A 17,998-nucleotide genomic window follows, 5' to 3' on the forward strand; every position below is an offset into this window, starting at 1 on the left:
TGCACACACGCATACACTTCTGCACGCACACATGCACACACGCATACACTTCTGCACGCACACATACAATTCTGCACGCACACAGACAAGTCTGCGCCTGCAGTATCCCATTTCAGTAAGTCTTTGCGTGGAGCGCCAAACCACCGTCCCCCTTCTCCAACCCCCCCCCCACACACACACACACATACACACCCCCAAGAGCTCCCACTAACGCGCCACCCTGCTCCGGTGCATGCCACCGTCCCAGTCTCTGCCGCTGAGCAGTGCAAACACTGGCAAAGCCAGCAGGTGTGGCTTTTGTGGAGGCACGCGATGGATATTTGCCAGGCCCTGGCCGTACGGCACCACCTGGCTATAACATTATTTTTTTATTATTTGTGTTTCGTTATAATAAAAAAAAAACCTTATACAAATTAGCAACTACTAAAAAAAGAAAATTCACATTAATAAACAACCAAATATTACAATAGTGTTCCAACCAAATGAAGTCTTTCTCACTGTTTTTCCTAGGCCCTTACATTTTTCACAGATCCTAACGTCAAAAAAAGAAAGTTGCTAAGAATTTTCCATTCACATATCATAAAATGCGTAGGAGCTGCAAAATAATGTTTGGATGCTTTTAGAGTTCAAAAGGGGGAGGGGGACCACCTGCTATAAAATGCCAGCCGCCAGTCACAGGCGTGGTTACCAGGGCACGTGATGGGCACAGATTTGACCTTGCCAGCGCTCGCTGTTAACGGGCCTTCATTACAAAGAACAGGCGCTAGAACTATGAACAGTTCTGCAGTGTAGCGCCATGGACGGTACCGAGGGACCCCGTGCCGGCAGGGGCCCCAGCCCACCCCGCAGGGACAGCAGCGCCCCACTCCCGCTTAAGTGTGTGTCCCTGTATCACCAGACATGTCTGACCTGACCTTCGTGTGTCCACTTTCCTGGTGTCTTCATCTGACCTGTCCATGTCTCTCCCCACAGGTGGCGGTTCTGCTCTTCTCTCTGGGATAGCGCTGGAAGGCGGCAGTATGATTCAAGGCGCTGTGCTTCTCTCTCTGCCCCTCCTCTGGGCCCTAGGTGCCGTGGCGTCTCCTGGAATTATATCTAGTGGGGACACAGAGGGGGCTGCAGGTAAAGGGCGGGGGTCTCCTAGGAGTGCTGGTGTGAGAAGCTGTAACACTAACAGCGAAGACAGCTGTGCGTGTGTGTGCGTGTGCGTGTGAGCACTATATCTGCCAAGGCAATCATAGCCCAGTCGCGTTCATTTTCAGACATGGCAGCATAAAAATGAGATGTGTTTTATCTCAATATGAAATGATAATGTCTGGGGGATGTCTGGCGGCGAATAAGGGTCCCGGCATCATTCTGTGCCTTTGTTTGGAGTTACTGATACTAACATGTAGGCGTTTCTAATGACCTGTTACTTGTATAGCACTTTTGTCAAAGTGCTTTGCACAGAACACTTTCACACATGATTTTGCCCAACCAAAAGGTAACAGGTTGATTTGACTTTGCTAGAATTCAAACCTGCGCCCTGCGGATTACACTTACATCAAAGCACTTAACTCACTGAGCTATGCCACCCCTGTTTCTCCCTAAACGCCGTGACTCGTGGGGTTACATGAATTAGAACCGGGAGGGATATTTCATGGTGCATTTCTTAGAAAGGTGATGCCAGTAATATATTCTGTAGTGAAAGGGGAGAGCTTAATAAGCGCGACGTCTTAACGCCAGAGTTGAGTGGCTTGTTCAGCCAGTGAAATGCACAATGCACCGCAGGGCTGAATCGGCCACCTGAGGTTGATAAATTGAGCATCATTTTAATTACTTATAACGTGCTTAATACCCTGAGGTTTCTAAGCACGGACCCGGGGATCGAACCTGTGTTGCTCCGTGTCGTCTTGCTTCCAAGGCGAACGCCTTGCCCCTGAGCTATCCTCGCAGTCATTGTTACAGCAATTTGAAGCAGGTGGAGTCAGCCAGAAGTGCGGTATCCAGTGATATTAACGAATAAAGAATGCATTTTAAACGAAACAAAAACAACGAAAAAATACCTAATTGAAATATATATATATATATATATATATATATATATATATATATATGTGTGGGGGGTAAGTGGTTACATCTGGCGGGGAGGGCTTTAGGGTGGGGTTTTAAAAATGGCGACATGGGGGCTTTGGTTGTTTTTGTTTCTGTAGAAATTAATTCTTAATTTTTGTATTTATTAAAATCAGGTAGAGCACAGAAGCGCATACCTAAGACCAGGGCTTTAAGTGGGATACGGAGGGAGGGGCAGCTTTGGAAAGGGGAGGGTGACACTGAAGGAAGCCCACCCTCTAGTGCTGACACAGCATTCTGCTCACACCAGGCCCTGAAATGAGCCCAATGCCCCTCATAACATTTGAGTAAAGCTGAACCCCAATATTTCTGCATAGACAAGGCCACCTGATCAGACATTTCCAAGTTCATCAAACCGCCCCCCCCCAATCTATAGAATGCCCTGAAGAACACGTTCCTGCATCCTCGAAGGAGGATGCCAAGAAGGAATCTGACACATGGATGGCACTGCAAGTTCCAGTAGAAGCGGAAACCTCCCCTTGGCGAGGAGGGCACCAGTGGAGCGATGTCCGGGTGACTGCAGCTGATCTCCTCCCCTCGGCCAGGAGGGCACCAGCGGAGCGATGCCCGGGTGACTGCAGCTGATCTCCTCCCCTCGGCCAGGAGGGCACCAGCGGAGCGATGTCCGGGTGACTGCAGCTGATCTCTCCTCTGCCAGGAAGGCACCAGCGGAGCGATGTCCGGGTGACTGCAGCTGATCTCCTCTCCTCGGCCAGGAGGGCACCAGCGGAGCGATGCCCGGGTGACTGCAGCTGATCTCCTCCCCTCGGCCAGGAGGGCACCAGCGGAGCGATGCCCGGGTGACTGCAGCTGATCTCCTCCCCTCGGCCAGGAGGGCACCAGCGGAGCGATGTCCGGGTGACTGCAGCTGATCTCTCCTCTGCCAGGAAGGCACCAGCGGAGCGATGTCCGGGTGACTGCAGCTGATCTCCTCTCCTCGGCCAGGAGGGCACCAGCGGAGCGATGCCCGGGTGACTGCAGCTGATCTCCTCCCCTCGGCCAGGAGGGCACCAGCGGAGCGATGTCCGGGTGACTGCAGCTGATCTTCTCTCCTCGGCCAGGAGGGCACCAGCGGAGCGATGGCCGGGTGACTGCAGCTGATCTCCTCCCCTCGGCCAGGAAGGCACCAGCGGAGCGATGTCCGGGTGACTGCAGCTGATCTCTCCTCTGCCAGGAAGGCACCAGCGGAGCGATGCCCGGGTGACTGCAGCTGATCTTCTCTCCTCGGCCAGGAGGGCACCAGCGGAGCGATGTCCGGGTGACTGCAGCTGATCTCCTCCCCTCGGCCAGGAGGGCACCAGCGGAGCGATGTCCGGGTGACTGCAGCTGATCTTCCCTCCTCTGCCAGGAAGGCACCAGCGGAGCGATGTCCGGGTGACTGCAGCTGATCTCCTCCCCTCGGCCAGGAGGGCACCAGTGGAGCGATGCCCGGGTGACTGGAGCTGATCTCCTCCCCTCGGCCAGGAGGGCACCAGCGGAGCGATGCCCGGGTGACTGCAGCTGATCTTCTCCCCTCGGCCAGGAGGGCACCAGCGGAGCGATGTCCGGATGACTGCAGCTGATCTCTCCTCTGCCAGGAAGGCACCAGCGGAGCGATGTCCGGGTGACTGCAGCTGATCTTCTCTCCTCTGCCAGGAGGGCACCAGCGGAGCGATGTCCGGGTGACTGCAGCTGATCTTCTCTCCTCTGCCAGGAAGGCACCAGCGGAGCGATGTCCGGGTGACTGCAGCTGATCTCCTCCCCTCGCCAGGAGGGCACCAGCGGAGCGATGCCCGGGTGACTGCAGCTGATCTTCTCCCCTCGGCCAGGAGGGCACCAGCGGAGCGATGCCCGGGTGACTGCAGCTGATCTCCTCCCCTCGCCAGGAGGGCACCAGCGGAGCGATGCCCGGGTGACTGCAGCTGATCTCCTCTCCTTGGCCAGGAGGGCACCAGCGGAGCGATGTCCGGGTGACTGCAGCTGATCTCCTCCCCTCGGCCAGGAGGGCACCAGCGGAGCGATGTCCGGGTGACTGCAGCTAATCTTCTCTCCTCGGCCAGGAGGGCACCAGCGGAGCGATGTCCGGGTGACTGCAGCTGATCTTCTCTCCTCTGCCAGGAGGGCACCAGCGGAGCGATGCCCGGGTGACTGCAGCTGATCTCCTCCCTCGGCCAGGAGGGCACCAGCGGAGCGATGCCCGGGTGACTGCAGCTGATCTTCTCTCCTTGGCCAGGAGGGCACCAGCGGAGCGATGCCCGGGTGACTGCAGCTGATCTCCTCCCTCGGCCAGGAGGGCACCAGCGGAGCGATGTCCGGGTGACTGCAGCTGATCTTCTCTCCTCTGCCAGGAGGGCACCAGCGGAGCGATGCCCGGGTGACTGCAGCTGATCTCCTCCCTCGGCCAGGAGGGCACCAGCGGAGCGATGCCCGGGTGACTGCAGCTGATCTTCTCTCCTTGGCCAGGAGGGCACCAGCGGAATGATGTCTGGGTGACTGCAGCTGATCTTCTCTCCTCTGCCAGGAGGGCACCAGTAGAGCGATGTCCGGGTGACGGCAGCTGATCTCCTCCCTCGGCCAGGAGGGCACCAGCGGAATGATGTCTGGGTGACTGCAGCTGATCTCCTCCCTCGGCCAGGAGGGCACCAGCGGAATGATGTCTGGGTGACTGTAGCTGATCTTCTCTCCTCTGCCAGGAGGGCACCAGCGGAATGATGTCTGGGTGACTGCAGCTGATCTCCTCCCTCGGCCAGGAGGGCACCAGCGGAATGATGTCTGGGTGACTGCAGCTGATCTTCTCTCCTCTGCCAGGAAGGCACCAGCGGAGCGATGTCCGGGTGACTGCAGCTGATCTTCTCTCCTCTGCCAGGAGGGCACCAGCGGAATGATGTCTGGGTGACTGCAGCTGATCTTCTCTCCTCTGCCAGGAAGGCACCAGCGGAATGATGTCTGGGTGACTGCAGCTGATCTTCTCTCCTCTGCCAGGAAGGCACCAGCGGAGCGATGTCCGGGTGACTGCAGCTGATCTCCTCTCCTCCCCTCGGCCAGGAGGGCACCAGCGGAGCGATGTCCGGGTGACTGCAGCTGATCTCCTCTCCTCCCCTCGGCCAGGAGGGCACCAGCGGAGCGATGTCCGGGTGACTGCAGCTGATCTTCTCCCCTCGGCCAGGAGGGCACCAGCGGAGCGATGTCCGGGTGACTGCAGCTGATCTTCTCCCCTCTGCCAGGAGGGCACCAGCGGAGCGATGTCCGGTTGACTGCAGCTGATCTCCTCCCCTCGGCCAGGAAGGCACCAGCGGAGCGATGTCCGGGTGACTACAGCTGATCTTCTCTCCTCTGCCAGGAAGGCACCAGCGGAATGATGTCTGGGTGACTGCAGCTGATCTCCTCCCTCGGCCAGGAGGGCACCAGCGGAATGATGTCTGGGTGACTGCAGCTGATCTTCTCTCCTCTGCCAGGAAGGCACCAGCGGAGCGATGTCCGGGTGACTGCAGCTGATCTTCTCTCCTTGGCCTGGAGGGCACTAGCGGAGCGATGTCCGGGTGACTGCAGCTGATCTCTCCTCTGCCAGGAGGGCACCAGCGGAGCGATGTCCGGGTGACTGCAGCTGATCTTCTCTCCTCGGCCAGGAGGGCACCAGCAGAGCGATGTCCGGGTGACTGCAGCTGATCTTCTCTCCTCGGTCAGGAGGGCACCAGCGGAGCGATGTCCGGGTGACTGGTGCTGATCTTATCCCGATAATTGGGAATCAAAGGAATGAGGGGAAGGCATACAGGAGTTTCCTGGGCCAATCCAAACTCAACATACTCCCTCAAAGCCCGGTGTGGAAATCTGGACCAAAATGCCCCCAGGTGAGCTGTCTCTGGGGAAGCAAAGAGAGCAGAATCGGAGTCTGAAACCTGAGGCATATGTTCTGGAAGGTGTCTGGGTGTCGAGGCATTTGTGGGAACCATGAAACACCCTGCATGGCTCGTCTGCCACTGAGTTGTCCACGCCACCCTCTAGGGATTCTAAGTGACCTTCCACTGAGAGACAATATCCACTGCCAGGCCCCCAGGAATCTGGACCCCAAATCTCCCTGGTGATTGATGAAGGCTTGAGCTGCAGAAATGTCTGTTCTGATCAGCACAGCCTTGATAGGCAGTACCGCTGAAAACGCCTGAATGGCACTGCCAGTGGTGCAGGCTTCCTCAAACTCAAGGAGTAGGAAGACGCCCGAATGGCCCTGCCAGTGGTGCACGCTCCCTCAAACTCAAGGAGTAGGAAGACGCCCCAATGGCCGTGCCAATGGTGCGCACCCCCTCAAACCCAAGGAGTAGGAAGACGCCCAAATGGCCCTGCCAGTGGTGCACGCTCCCTCAAACTCAAGGAGTAGGAAGACGCCCCAATGGCCGTGCCAATGGTGCGCACTCCCTCAAACTCAAGGAGTAGGAAGACGCCCGAATGGCCCGGCCAGTGGAGCACGCTCCCTCAAACTCAAGGAGTAGGAAGATGCCCGAATGGCCCTGCACCCCTCATACTCAAGGAGTAGGAAACCGCCTGAATGGCCCTGCCAATGGTGCAAGCTCCCTCAAGCTCAAGGAGTAGGTCTTCTCCTCCAGCCTCCAGTGTTACTAATGCACCAGATGGCGACGCCAACCACCTATCGTCGGGAGCCACTATGATCTTGTCTAAAAGAACCAGATTTGTTACCCTTCCCAGATTGGCCTAGCCCAACCACCACCGTAGCCGTTTCTCAGACCACCCGAGATCATAATCTGCCCCTTGAAGATTTGGGGTGCAGCCTCCAGAACCTGAGAATATGCGACACCAGCGGGCATAGGTGTAGTCTTTGCCAGGGCACCAGAAAAACACAAGAGGCCAGATGCCCTTGGAGCCGCAGAAGATCCCTGGCTGATGCTAATTCCTCACCCTCTCCTGTAGGGAATTGGGCCACTATAAAGGTCAGGGACTGAGCAACACCATTCTGTCAGGAGCTGACAGGTCCTCATCCCTTGATCTTCCATAACAGCCTTTTCCCTGACCTGATAAGCCAGTCGTCTAGGTAAGGGGCCAACTGTATCCCCTTCTAGTGCAGCAGTGACACTATGGGAGCCAAGTGTTTGGTGAAGACCCTTGGGGCTAACCTGAGTTCAAAAGGAAGAGCCCTGAATACAAAGTGCATCTCCTTTGTAGCAAATCAGAGGAATTTCTGCTGCGAATCAGTACCTAGTAATATGTGTCCTGCAGATCTATGGACACCAGCCAATCCCCTTTGGGTATGTATGCCAAGGTCTTCTGGATGCTCTCCATCTGGAATGGTGCCTTGTGGGTAAACATGTTCAAGCCCTTCAAATCCATGATCAGATGGATCTTGCTCTTGTCCGCGAGCACTAAGAAGATGCTAGAGTAACAACCAAGGTCTTCTTCTTCTATAAATGCTCCCTGTTGCCCAGGTACAACGCCTTCCTCTTGCTGTTGGACCGCTGGCATGGCATTCCCACTTCCTCTTGCTGCTGGACCCGTATGATAGCCTTCCTCTTGCTGCTGGACCTCTGGCATGGCATTCCCACTGTCCCTTATGATAGCCCTCCTCTTGCTGCTGGACCGCTGGCATGGCATTCCCACTGTCCCGTATGATAGCCTTCCTCCTGCTGCTGGACCGCTGGCATGGAATTCCCACTGTCCCGTATGATAGCCCTCCTCTTGCTGCTGGACCGCTGGCATGGCATTCCCACTGTCCCGTATGATAGCCTTCCTCTTGCTGCTGGACCGCTGGCATGGCATTCCCACTGTCCCGTATGATAGCCTTCCTCTTGCTGCTGGACCGCTGGCATGGCATTCCCACTGTCCCGTATGATAGCCCTCCTCTTGCTGCTGGACCGCTGGCATGGCATTCCCACTGTCCCGTATGATAGCCTTCCTCTTGCTGCTGGACCTCTGGCATGACATTCCCACTGTCCCGTATGATAGCCCTCCTCTTGCTGCTGGACCCCTGGCATGGCATTCCCACTGTCCCGTATGATAACCCTCCTCTTGCTGCTGGACCGCTGGCATGGCATTTCCACTGTCCCGTATGATAGCCCTCCTCTTGCTGCTGGACCTCTGGCATGGCATTCCCACTGTCCTGTATGATAGCCCTCCTCTTGCTGCTGGACCGCTGGCATGGCATTCCCACTATCCCGTATGATAGCCCTCCTCTTGCTGCTGGACCGCTGGCATGGCATTCCCACTGTCCCGTATGATAGCCCTCCTCTTGCTGCTGGACCGCTGGCATGGCATTTCCACTGTCCCGTATGATAGCCTTCCTCTTGCTGCTGGACCGCTGGCATGGCATTCCCACTGTCCCGTATGATAGCCCTCCTCTTGCTGCTGGACCGCTGGCATGGCATTTCCACTTCCTCTTGCTGCTGGACCGCTGGCATGGAATTCCCACTGTCCCGTATGATAGCCCTCCTCTTGCTGCTGGACCGCTGGCATGGCATTCCCACTGTCCCGTATGATAGCCTTCCTCTTGCTGCTGGACCGCTGGCATGGCATTCCCACTGTCCTGTATGATAGCCTTCCTCTTGCTGCTGGATCGCTGGCATGGCATTCCCACTGTCCTGTATGATAGCCTTCCTCTTGCTGCTGGACCGCTGGCATGGCATTCCCACTGTCCCGTATGATAGCCCTCCTCTTGCTGCTGGACCGCTGGCATGGCATTCCCACTGTCCCGTATGATAGCCTTCCTCTTGCTGCTGGACCTCTGGCATGACATTCCCACTGTCCTGTATGATAGCCCTCCTCTTGCTGCTGGACCGCTGGCATGGCATTCCCACTGTCCCGTATGATAGCCCTCCTCTTGCTGCTGGACCGCTGGCATGGCATTCCCACTGTCCCGTATGATAGCCCTCCTCTTGCTGCTGGACCGCTGGCATGGCATTTCCACTGTCCCGTATGATAGCCTTCCTCTTGCTGCTGGACCGCTGGCATGGCATTTCCACTGTCCCGTATGATAGCCTTCCTCTTGCTGCTGGACCGCTGGCATGGCATTCCCACTGTCCCGTATGATAGCCTTCCTCTTGCTGCTGGACCTCTGGCATGGCATTCCCACTGTCCCGTATGATAGCCCTCCTCTTGCTGCTGGACCGCTGGCATGACATTCCCACTGTCCCGTATGATAGCCCTCCTCTTGCTGCTGGACCGCTAACATGGCATTCCCACTGTCCCGTATGATAGCCCTCCTCTTGCTGCTGGACCTCTGGCATGGCATTCCCACTGTCCCGTATGATAGCCCTCCTCTTGCTGCTGGACCGCTGGCATGGCATTCCCATTGTCCCGTATGATAGCCTTCCTCTTGCTGCTGGACCGCTGGCATGGCATTCCCACTGTCCCGTAGGATAGCCCTCCTCTTGCTGCTGGACCGCTGGCATGACATTCCCACTGTCCCGTATGATAGCCCTCCTCTTGCTGCTGGACCTCTGGCATGGCATTCCCACTGTCCCGTATGATAGCCCTCCTCTTGCTGCTGGACGGCTGGCATGGCATTCCCACTGTCCCGTATGATAGCCTTCCTCTTGCTGCTGGACCGCTGGCATGGCATTCCCACTGTCCCGTATGATAGCCTTCCTCTTGCTGCTGGACCGCTGGCATGGCATTCCCACTGTCCCGTATGATAGCCCTCCTCTTGCTGCTGGACCACTGACATGGCATTCCCACTGTCCCGTATGATAGCCCTCCTCTTGCTGCTGGACCGCTGGCATGGCATTCCCACTGTCCCGTATGATAGCCCTCCTCTTGCTGCTGGACCGCTGGCATGGCATTCCCACTGTCCCGTATGATAGCCCTCATCTTGCTGCTGGACCGCTGGCATGGCATTCCCACTGTCCCGTATGATAGCCCTCCTCTTGCTGCTGGGCCGCTGGCATGGCATTCCCACTGTCCCGTATGATAGCCTTCCTCTTGCTGCTGGACCGCTGGCATGGCATTCCCACTGTCCCGTATGATAGCCCTCCTCTTGCTGCTGGACCGCTGGCATGGCATTCCCACTGTCCCGTATGATAGCCTTCCTCCTGCTGCTGGACCGCTGGCATGGCATTCCCACTGTCCCGTCTGATAGCCCTCCTCTTGCTGCTGGACCTCTGGCATGGCATTCCCACTGTCCCGTATGATAGCCCTCCTCTTGCTGCTGGACCGCTGGCATGTCATTCCCACTGTCCCGTATGATAGCCCTCCTCTTTCTGCTGAACCGCTGGCATGGCATTCCCACTGTCCCGTATGATAGCCTTCCTCTTGCTGCTGGACCGCTGGCATGGCATTCTCACTGTCATGTATGATAGCCTTCCTCTTGCTGCTGGACCGCTGGCATGGCATTCACACTGTCCCGTATGATAACCCTCCTCTTGCTGCTGGACCGCTGGCATGGCATTTTCACTGTCCCGTATGATAGCCCTCTTCTTGCTGCTGGACTGCTGGCATGGCATTCCCACTGTCCCGTATGATAGCCCTCCTCTTGCTGCTGGACCGCTGGCATGGCATTCCCACTGTCCCGTATGATAGCCCTCCTTTTGCTGCTGGACCGCTGGCATGGCATTCCCACTGTCCCGTATGATAGCCCTCCTCTTGCTGCTGGACCGCTGGCATGGCATTTCCACTGTCCCGTATGATAGCCTTCCTCTTGCTGCTGGACCGCTGGCATGGCATTCCCACTGTCCCTTATGATAGCCCTCCTCTTGCTGCTGGACCGCTGGCATGGCATTTCCACTGTCCCGTATGATAACCCTCCTCTTGCTGCTGGACCGCTGGCATGGCATTTCCACTGTCCCGTTTGATAGCCCTCCTCTTGCTGCTGGACCGCTGGCATGGCATTCCCACTGTCCCGTATGATAGCCCTCCTCTTGCTGCTGGACCTCTGGCATGGTATTCCCACTGTCCCGTATGATAGCCCTCCTCTTGCTGCTGGACCGCTGGCATGGCATTCCCACTGTCCCGTATGATAGCCTTCCTCTTGCTGCTGGACCGCTGGCATGGCATTCCCACTGTCCCGTAGGATAGCCCTCCTCTTGCTGCTGGACCGCTGGCATGGCATTCCCACTGTCCCGTATGATAGCCCTCCTCTTGCTGCTGGACCTCTGGCATGGCATTCCCACTGTCCCGTATGATAGCCCTCCTCTTGCTGCTGGACCGCTGGCATGGCATTCCCACTGTCCCGTATGATAGCCCTCCTCTTGCTGCTGGACCGCTGGCATGGCATTCCCACTGTCCCGTATGATAGCCTTCCTCTTGCTGCTGGACCGCTGGCATGGCATTCCCACTGTCCCGTATGATAGCCCTTCTCTTGCTGCTGGACCGCTGACATGGCATTCCCACTGTCCCGTATGATAGCCCTCCTCTTGCTGCTGGACCGCTGGCATGGCATTCCAACTGTCCCGTATGATAGCCCTCCTCTTGCTGCTGGACCGCTGGCATGGCATTCCCACTGTCCCGTATGATAGCCTTCCTCTTGCTGCTGGACCGCTGGCATGGCATTCCCACTGTCCCGTATGATAGCCTTCCTCTTGCTGCTGGACCGCTGGCATGGCATTCCCACTGTCCCGTATGATAGCCTTCCTCTTGCTGCTGGACCGCTGGCATGGCATTCTCACTGTCCCGTATGATACTGGGGCTAAGAACATTTCCAATCTGTACCTCCACTTGGCCGTCCTGATGACCCAGACATCACAGACATCAGGTGCTTGAGAGCTACAAGAGCCAACACGCACCGGACCTAAGTGATTGTCAGGCCGTCTGAGTGTACTGAGGGACCTTCCGCATGACCTTGATGAAGACAGGCTTGTCTTTGGTATTCTGTCCTGCCCTGGCCCTGGGCCAGTCCCGGCTCTTGGGCATGGGGTATCCGAAAGGTCTTGAGCCCACTGAGGCCCTCTCCTTCTCCTGGAACCTGTCTGCTTGCTTACCCACATTTGAAACTTATGGGCCTTCTCCTTCAGACAGTTTACTAGCCTGAAAGGGAAGCTTCAGCGCCATCCCTCTTTCGGACCCATCCTTGCACCAGTCTCTTATGTGAGCGTGCCTTTGCCTGGCAATGGCCAATCCCATTTCCGCTCCCCGGACCCCACCATATCAAATGTCCGAAAGCAGTTCCCCCGGTTTCTGCATTTCTCCACGAATAGGGGCACAATCACTGAATTCCAGCCCGGTGAAGATTTCAGGGGAAGGCAAACTTCCCAGAAATGCGTATGCAGGCGAATATGAGGGTGCGCTGAAGGTCACTGAGCCGTTGCTCCCGAGCTTTAGGGCAGCCACCCATGCGCACGCTCGGGTGCCGAGTGCTTACTCACATGCTAGCATAGGGCAGCCACCCATGCGCACGCTCGGGTGCCGAGTGCTTACTCACATGCTAGCATAGGGCAGCCACCCATGCGCACGCTCGGGTGCCGAGTGCTTACTGACATGCTAGCATAGGGCAGCCACCCATGCGCACGCTCGGGTGCCGAGTGCTTACTGACATGCTAGCATAGGGCAGCCACCCATGCGCACGCTCGGGTGCCGAGTGCTTACTCACATGCTAGCATAGGGCAGCCACCCATGCGCACGCTCAGGTGCCGAGTGCTTACTCACATACTAGCATAGGGCAGCCACCCATGCACACGCTCAAGTGCCAAGTGCTTACTAGCAGGGGCTGAGGGTTGGGGTTAGCTCAGTAGCACCCTGGAGTATGTGTGGTTTATGGGGACTGCCGGTGTTCCACCCCGTCTAGCCCCGGCCCACTTAAACCCCTTCATGTGTGCTATAATGTCAACTATTCTTGTGTCATATGAAAATTCTAGGCCACAATAACATCAAAACCTAGGATATTAATCAGAAATAGGGATTATATAATTGTTTGAATATTTTCTTTATCGGAATTAAGATAGGCTTAAATTGCAGGAGAATGAAATCTGTTTTGTTTCAAAAAAGCAATCTGTTTCTCTTACTTGAATGGCTTTATGAAGGATGGCACAGCATGTTGAGTAGATAGTGGGACCAGTCCGCACAGCAAACACTCAGATACAGCGGGAAAGACTGTTCCGATAGGGAGACCGTCAGCAGAACACGCCAGTCGGGTTGGGTGGGTGTAAGGCCCAGTACTTTATTGGATGTCCCTGGTAAACTGTTTGCTAAACTGATCTTGAAGGAATTGAATGATTGGCTTAATACCAAGAAATTACAGGATCCTCACCAGACAAGTTTTAATGCTGGCATGGCACGGCCATTCATTTACACACCTTACATGCAATAAAGTCACAGGAACAACAACACAAAAAACTGCCGTTTTATAGGGCATTTATTGATTTTCAGTCAGAAAGTGACTCTGTATGTAGAGAACTTCTTAGGGAGAAGCGAGCCACAGCTACTTGTCTGGGCCACTTGTTATTCTGGATCAATCAATTTCACTCTGATACATCCATCCAGATAAGACATCTCTTGATGGCCCCTATCAGAGCCCATTCAGACTTTTAAAGGACTTAAGCAGGGATGCTTACTAGCACCCACTCTGTTTAACTACTTTGCTGGTACTATCTCTGATCCACCCAGGCTAGAGGGGTGGGCTGTCTCTTGGTTGTTCTACGCCAACGATCTAGTATTACTGGCGAAGACACCAAGGGGCCTCCGTACCCTTCTAGCCAAATTGAGCGCCTACGTGACAAGCAATCGTCTCATGATTAATCAGACCAAATGCAAGGTCATGATTAGGGGCCAGAATAAAAGAACGAGGGTACCAAAGCTATCATGGATGCTCCAGAGGGTCAGATTGGAGGTGGTCCTGGAATATTAATATTTGGGCCTCATTGTAAGTAATTTGCCATCTGAAAAACAGTGTTACTGTGATCTACAGCGAAAATCGAAGACTGAAAATGGACCATACTTTGCCTGAATTATTCTTGCCTGCGAAATATCAATCTTCCTTGCTATAAAAAATGTTCAAACAGAAGGTCGTGCCAATACTTACATATGTGGCCACAGACAAGGGCCTGGCACTGTGAGATGATGTGGCAGAAAATGGAGGGGACATTTTGGAGATCAATTCTAGCCTTGCCTCTGTCAGTTTCCATGTGTATAATTCGACACTAATTGGGAATCATCTCCCTGAATGCCATCTACATATGATAATTATGAGTTATTTATGGGTTATTGTGATATTTTCGAATGCCATTATGTAGACGCAATTTCGGCGACATTTTTTTTTTTGAATGTTTTTTTTCTTTTCATTTTATGTTTAAAATGGGGGGTTCCCCCAAACCCCTGTTTTTTTAAACACTTTTTTACTTACTAAACAAAAAAAAACATATAAAATATAAAAAATATATATTCGAAAAAAACAAAATTTCAGCAAAATGTTTTTGACATAATGGTGTTTCGAAAATTTGTATTCGAAAATATGACCGGATACTATTATTTATATATCGCCTTAATCCAAAGTGCATTACAGAGCACATATTTACATACAACATCACCCAACCGAATTGGTACTCACTTATTGACCTCAGAAGGATGAAAGGCTGAGTTGGCCTTGCCAGGATTTGAACTTTCGACCGCAGATCACGCTCAGATAGCAGCAGCGAGCTCTCAACCCGGTGAGCTATTTTACCGGCTTTGGAAACCTATTTCCCTATATAGAAAGTATATTATGTCACCCAAACCTGAATCTATTCTGAACATTTTATCAAATCATGTATTAACAACTGAAAGTAGAAAGATGCGATGTTGGAAAAACAAAACTCAAGATATTCTGAAAATCGAGGATATTTCAGATGAATTATTAATTACTAATCCCGAAAGAGCCAAAATAAAACTCTGGGTGAGTGACTGGATAAAAACGAGCGAGTAATGTTATAAAATGCGACTTTTAGAAAATCATGCATTTAAGATAAAGAAACTGAACATCAATGAACCCTGTTTGACAAGATTTCCAGACTCCAAATTAAGAACTTCATATGTGAGATTAAGAATGAACCCGTGCCACACCAATGATATTTTACGTAAGAGAAGAATTGCCCAGAATAACAAATGTAGATTTTGTTGGAGTCGCGTCCAATCTGAAACCATTAAACACTTCTATCGCATCTTCAAAGAGTATTGTATAATTACTTGCGATATATTATGGAGATACCTTTTTGATTGTCAGAAGCTGATGGTGAATATAGCCATGGTGAAGTTCATGCAATCTTTGAATCTGAATGAAGGAAATCTATAAGTATGAGTACTATCACAATTCTGTATTATCGTATTTAGAGTCTTGAAGAGTCAATTTAGACACATTGCTAAGAATATGATTGTATTAGTTATGAGAATTCCAAAATCCAGAATGTCTTTTATGATAATTCTTCTCTTCAAGTGAATGGCGAGAAGAGTGTCAGATCTAAATATGTGTCTCTGTTGTAATGATTTGATTCTTGATCCTGGATGGAGAAACATTTTTTTTAATTAATTTGTGTTATTGTCATGATTTTATTGTAAATGGTAATTTTGTAATTTTTGTAAATTTTGTTTCAAAATTTGAAAGGCTGATTTTTCGGCTATATCAAATAAAAATAAAAAATGAGGTCTGTATTCTTTGCTGGAGAATCCTGTGTGCCTTTTAGGGGCAACTAGGGTTAGCGCAACTCTGCTTTGCAACCCCTATAATTTCCTAAATCTTCCTGCTGATCACTATAAAGATTATTGAGTTAATACTGTTTAAGAATCCGATGGTGCATGATTTGGGGGAAGGATCACGTGACACCACTTCCTGCCATATCGTAAGGTTGTTTGAGGGCCCTTCTGCTACCCCTATGTTTTTGGTTAAATGATGTAACTGTAGATAATACATCTTATGAGCCCCCTTAACAACACCCTATATCAAAGGCTAAGGGTGCCCATTACTGGCAACGTGCCAGGAATCAAGCCTAGTGGGCAGGGTTAGGGGGCACAGAGGCAACGTCTAACCCCGTACACCACCTAACTGTCATAATCTGTAACCATGTCCACTAGGGCGAAGGGGTTAATGACATTCTCCATTGCTCCTCTCTCTTCGACAGGGTGCCCCACCATTGTTACCCGCTCCCAGTGGGGGGCCCGCCGGGTCAACTGTCTCAGAACTATGGCTACCCCGGTCCCGTTTGTGATCATTCACCACACAGAAGGAGCCGCCTGCACCACCAGATCCGCCTGCATCAGCCAGGTCCGCGGCATACAGAGGTTCCACATTGACAGTCGGCGGTGGTGTGACATCGGCTACAGGTGAGGTTCCAGGGACTATGCGGTCCAAGGACACGACCTTAGGGTAACTGGGGTGGGGGGGTGGGAACAGCAATCCTTTGCCGGCTACTTTCATACAATCCTAATCGTGCATTTGCAGATTCCTGAGGTGTGTACAGATACAGACCACTTTCCTCAAGGCTCCAGTTATGAGCTCACCTTCTGTGAAATCTCAGGACCCCTAACCACGAGGACAGGCTTCCTTAAGAAAATAGTCCCACCCTCATCTAAGTTTGCGACCCCACCACCACCAAGGGGAATCAAACAAAAAGATAACAGATATAATGGCAGCATGGCACTGCCCGACTTGATATTTCCACTTTTTGTCACCCAGGGGATTTCTATAGGGGGGGAACTCGAATCCTGGGGTGCAGTGTTCATACATGGAGTGTTTCTAGAAGGGAAGAACCTGGGTGGAAAGCGCCGCCATCTTGCAGTGTCTTCGACTGTGCAACAGTCCTCTCCTCAACTATTGAGAGCTCCTTGTTCTCTGTTCGCCAGAAGCAACATGGCGTCCAAGCTGCGTTCAAACAAAAACATGAGTAGGAAAACCTGGGCGATTGCTATACAAAGAAAGCACGATTCTGGGTAATGACAGAGAGGGGCGGTGACAAGAGTGGGGACGTACAGGTAATGAGAGACTGTGACGAAGAGAGGATGACATGGTGTGTATAATTAGGAACTGTGGTGAGGGTGTGGGCTGCCAGAGGAAGAGTAATGAGGAGCCGCTGCAAAGTGGGGGATGCCAGGAAAAGGATAGGAAAGAACTGTGTAGATAGAGGATTCTGGGGAAGGGGTAATGAGTGTCAGTGATGAGGGTGGGGATTCCAGGGTAAGGGTAATGAGGGACTGTGATGAGGATGGGGATTCCAGGGTAAGGGTAATGAGGAACTGTGATGAGGATGGGGATTCCAGGGTAAGGGTAATGAGGGACTGTGATGAGGATGGGGATTCCAGGGTAAGTGTAATGAGGGACTGTGATGAGGATGGGGATTCCAGGGTAAGGGTAATGAGGGACTGGGATGAGGGTGAGGATTCCAGGGTAAGTGTAATGAGGGACTGTGATGAGGATTGGGATTGCAGGGTAAGTGTAATGAGGGACTGTGATGAGGATGGGGATTCCAGGGTAAGTGTAATGAGGGACCGTGATGAGGATGGGGATTCCAGGTTAAGTGTAATGAGGGACCGTGATGAGTTTGGGGATTCCAGGTTAAGTGTAATGAGGGACCGTGATGAGGGTGGGGATTCCAGGGTAAGTGTAATGAGGGACTGTGATGAGGGTGGGGATTCCATGGTAAGTGTAATGAGGGACTGTGATGAGGATGGGGATTCTGGGGTAATTGTAATGAGGGACTGTGATGAGGGTGGGGATTCCGGGGTAAGTGTAATCAGGGACTGTGATGAGGATGGGGATTCCATGGTAAGTGTAATGAGGGACTGTGATGAGGATGGGGATTCCGGGGTAAATGTAATGAGGGACTGTGATGAGGATAGGGATTCCAGGGTAAGTGTAATGAGGGTCAGTGATGAGGATGGGGATTCCAGGGTAAGTGTAGTGAGGGACTGTGATGAGGATGGGGATTCCAGGGTAAGGGTAATGAGGGACTGGGATGAGGATGGGGATTCCGGGGTAAATGTAATGAGGGACTGTGATGAGGATGGGGATTCC

General features: G+C 53.1%; 1 protein-coding gene across 1 annotated transcript in view; it reads left to right on the plus strand.

Annotated features, from left to right (window-relative positions):
* The window catches only part of LOC138566150 (peptidoglycan recognition protein 1-like), a 137,006-nt gene that overhangs the window by 33,432 nt on the left and 85,576 nt on the right, over positions 1–17,998 (plus strand). The window contains exons 2-3 of the mRNA XM_069643165.1: positions 973–1,122; positions 16,110–16,311. Coding sequence (XP_069499266.1) covers positions 1,020–1,122; positions 16,110–16,311 — 305 coding nt within the window. The 5' untranslated portion in view covers positions 973–1,019. The remainder of the gene's footprint in view (positions 1–972; positions 1,123–16,109; positions 16,312–17,998) is intronic.

This window comes from Ambystoma mexicanum, chromosome 2p (assembly GCF_040938575.1).
Source record: "Ambystoma mexicanum isolate Mex_15411 chromosome 2p, UKY_AmexF1_1, whole genome shotgun sequence".
Classification (NCBI taxonomy): Eukaryota; Metazoa; Chordata; class Amphibia; order Caudata; family Ambystomatidae; genus Ambystoma; species Ambystoma mexicanum.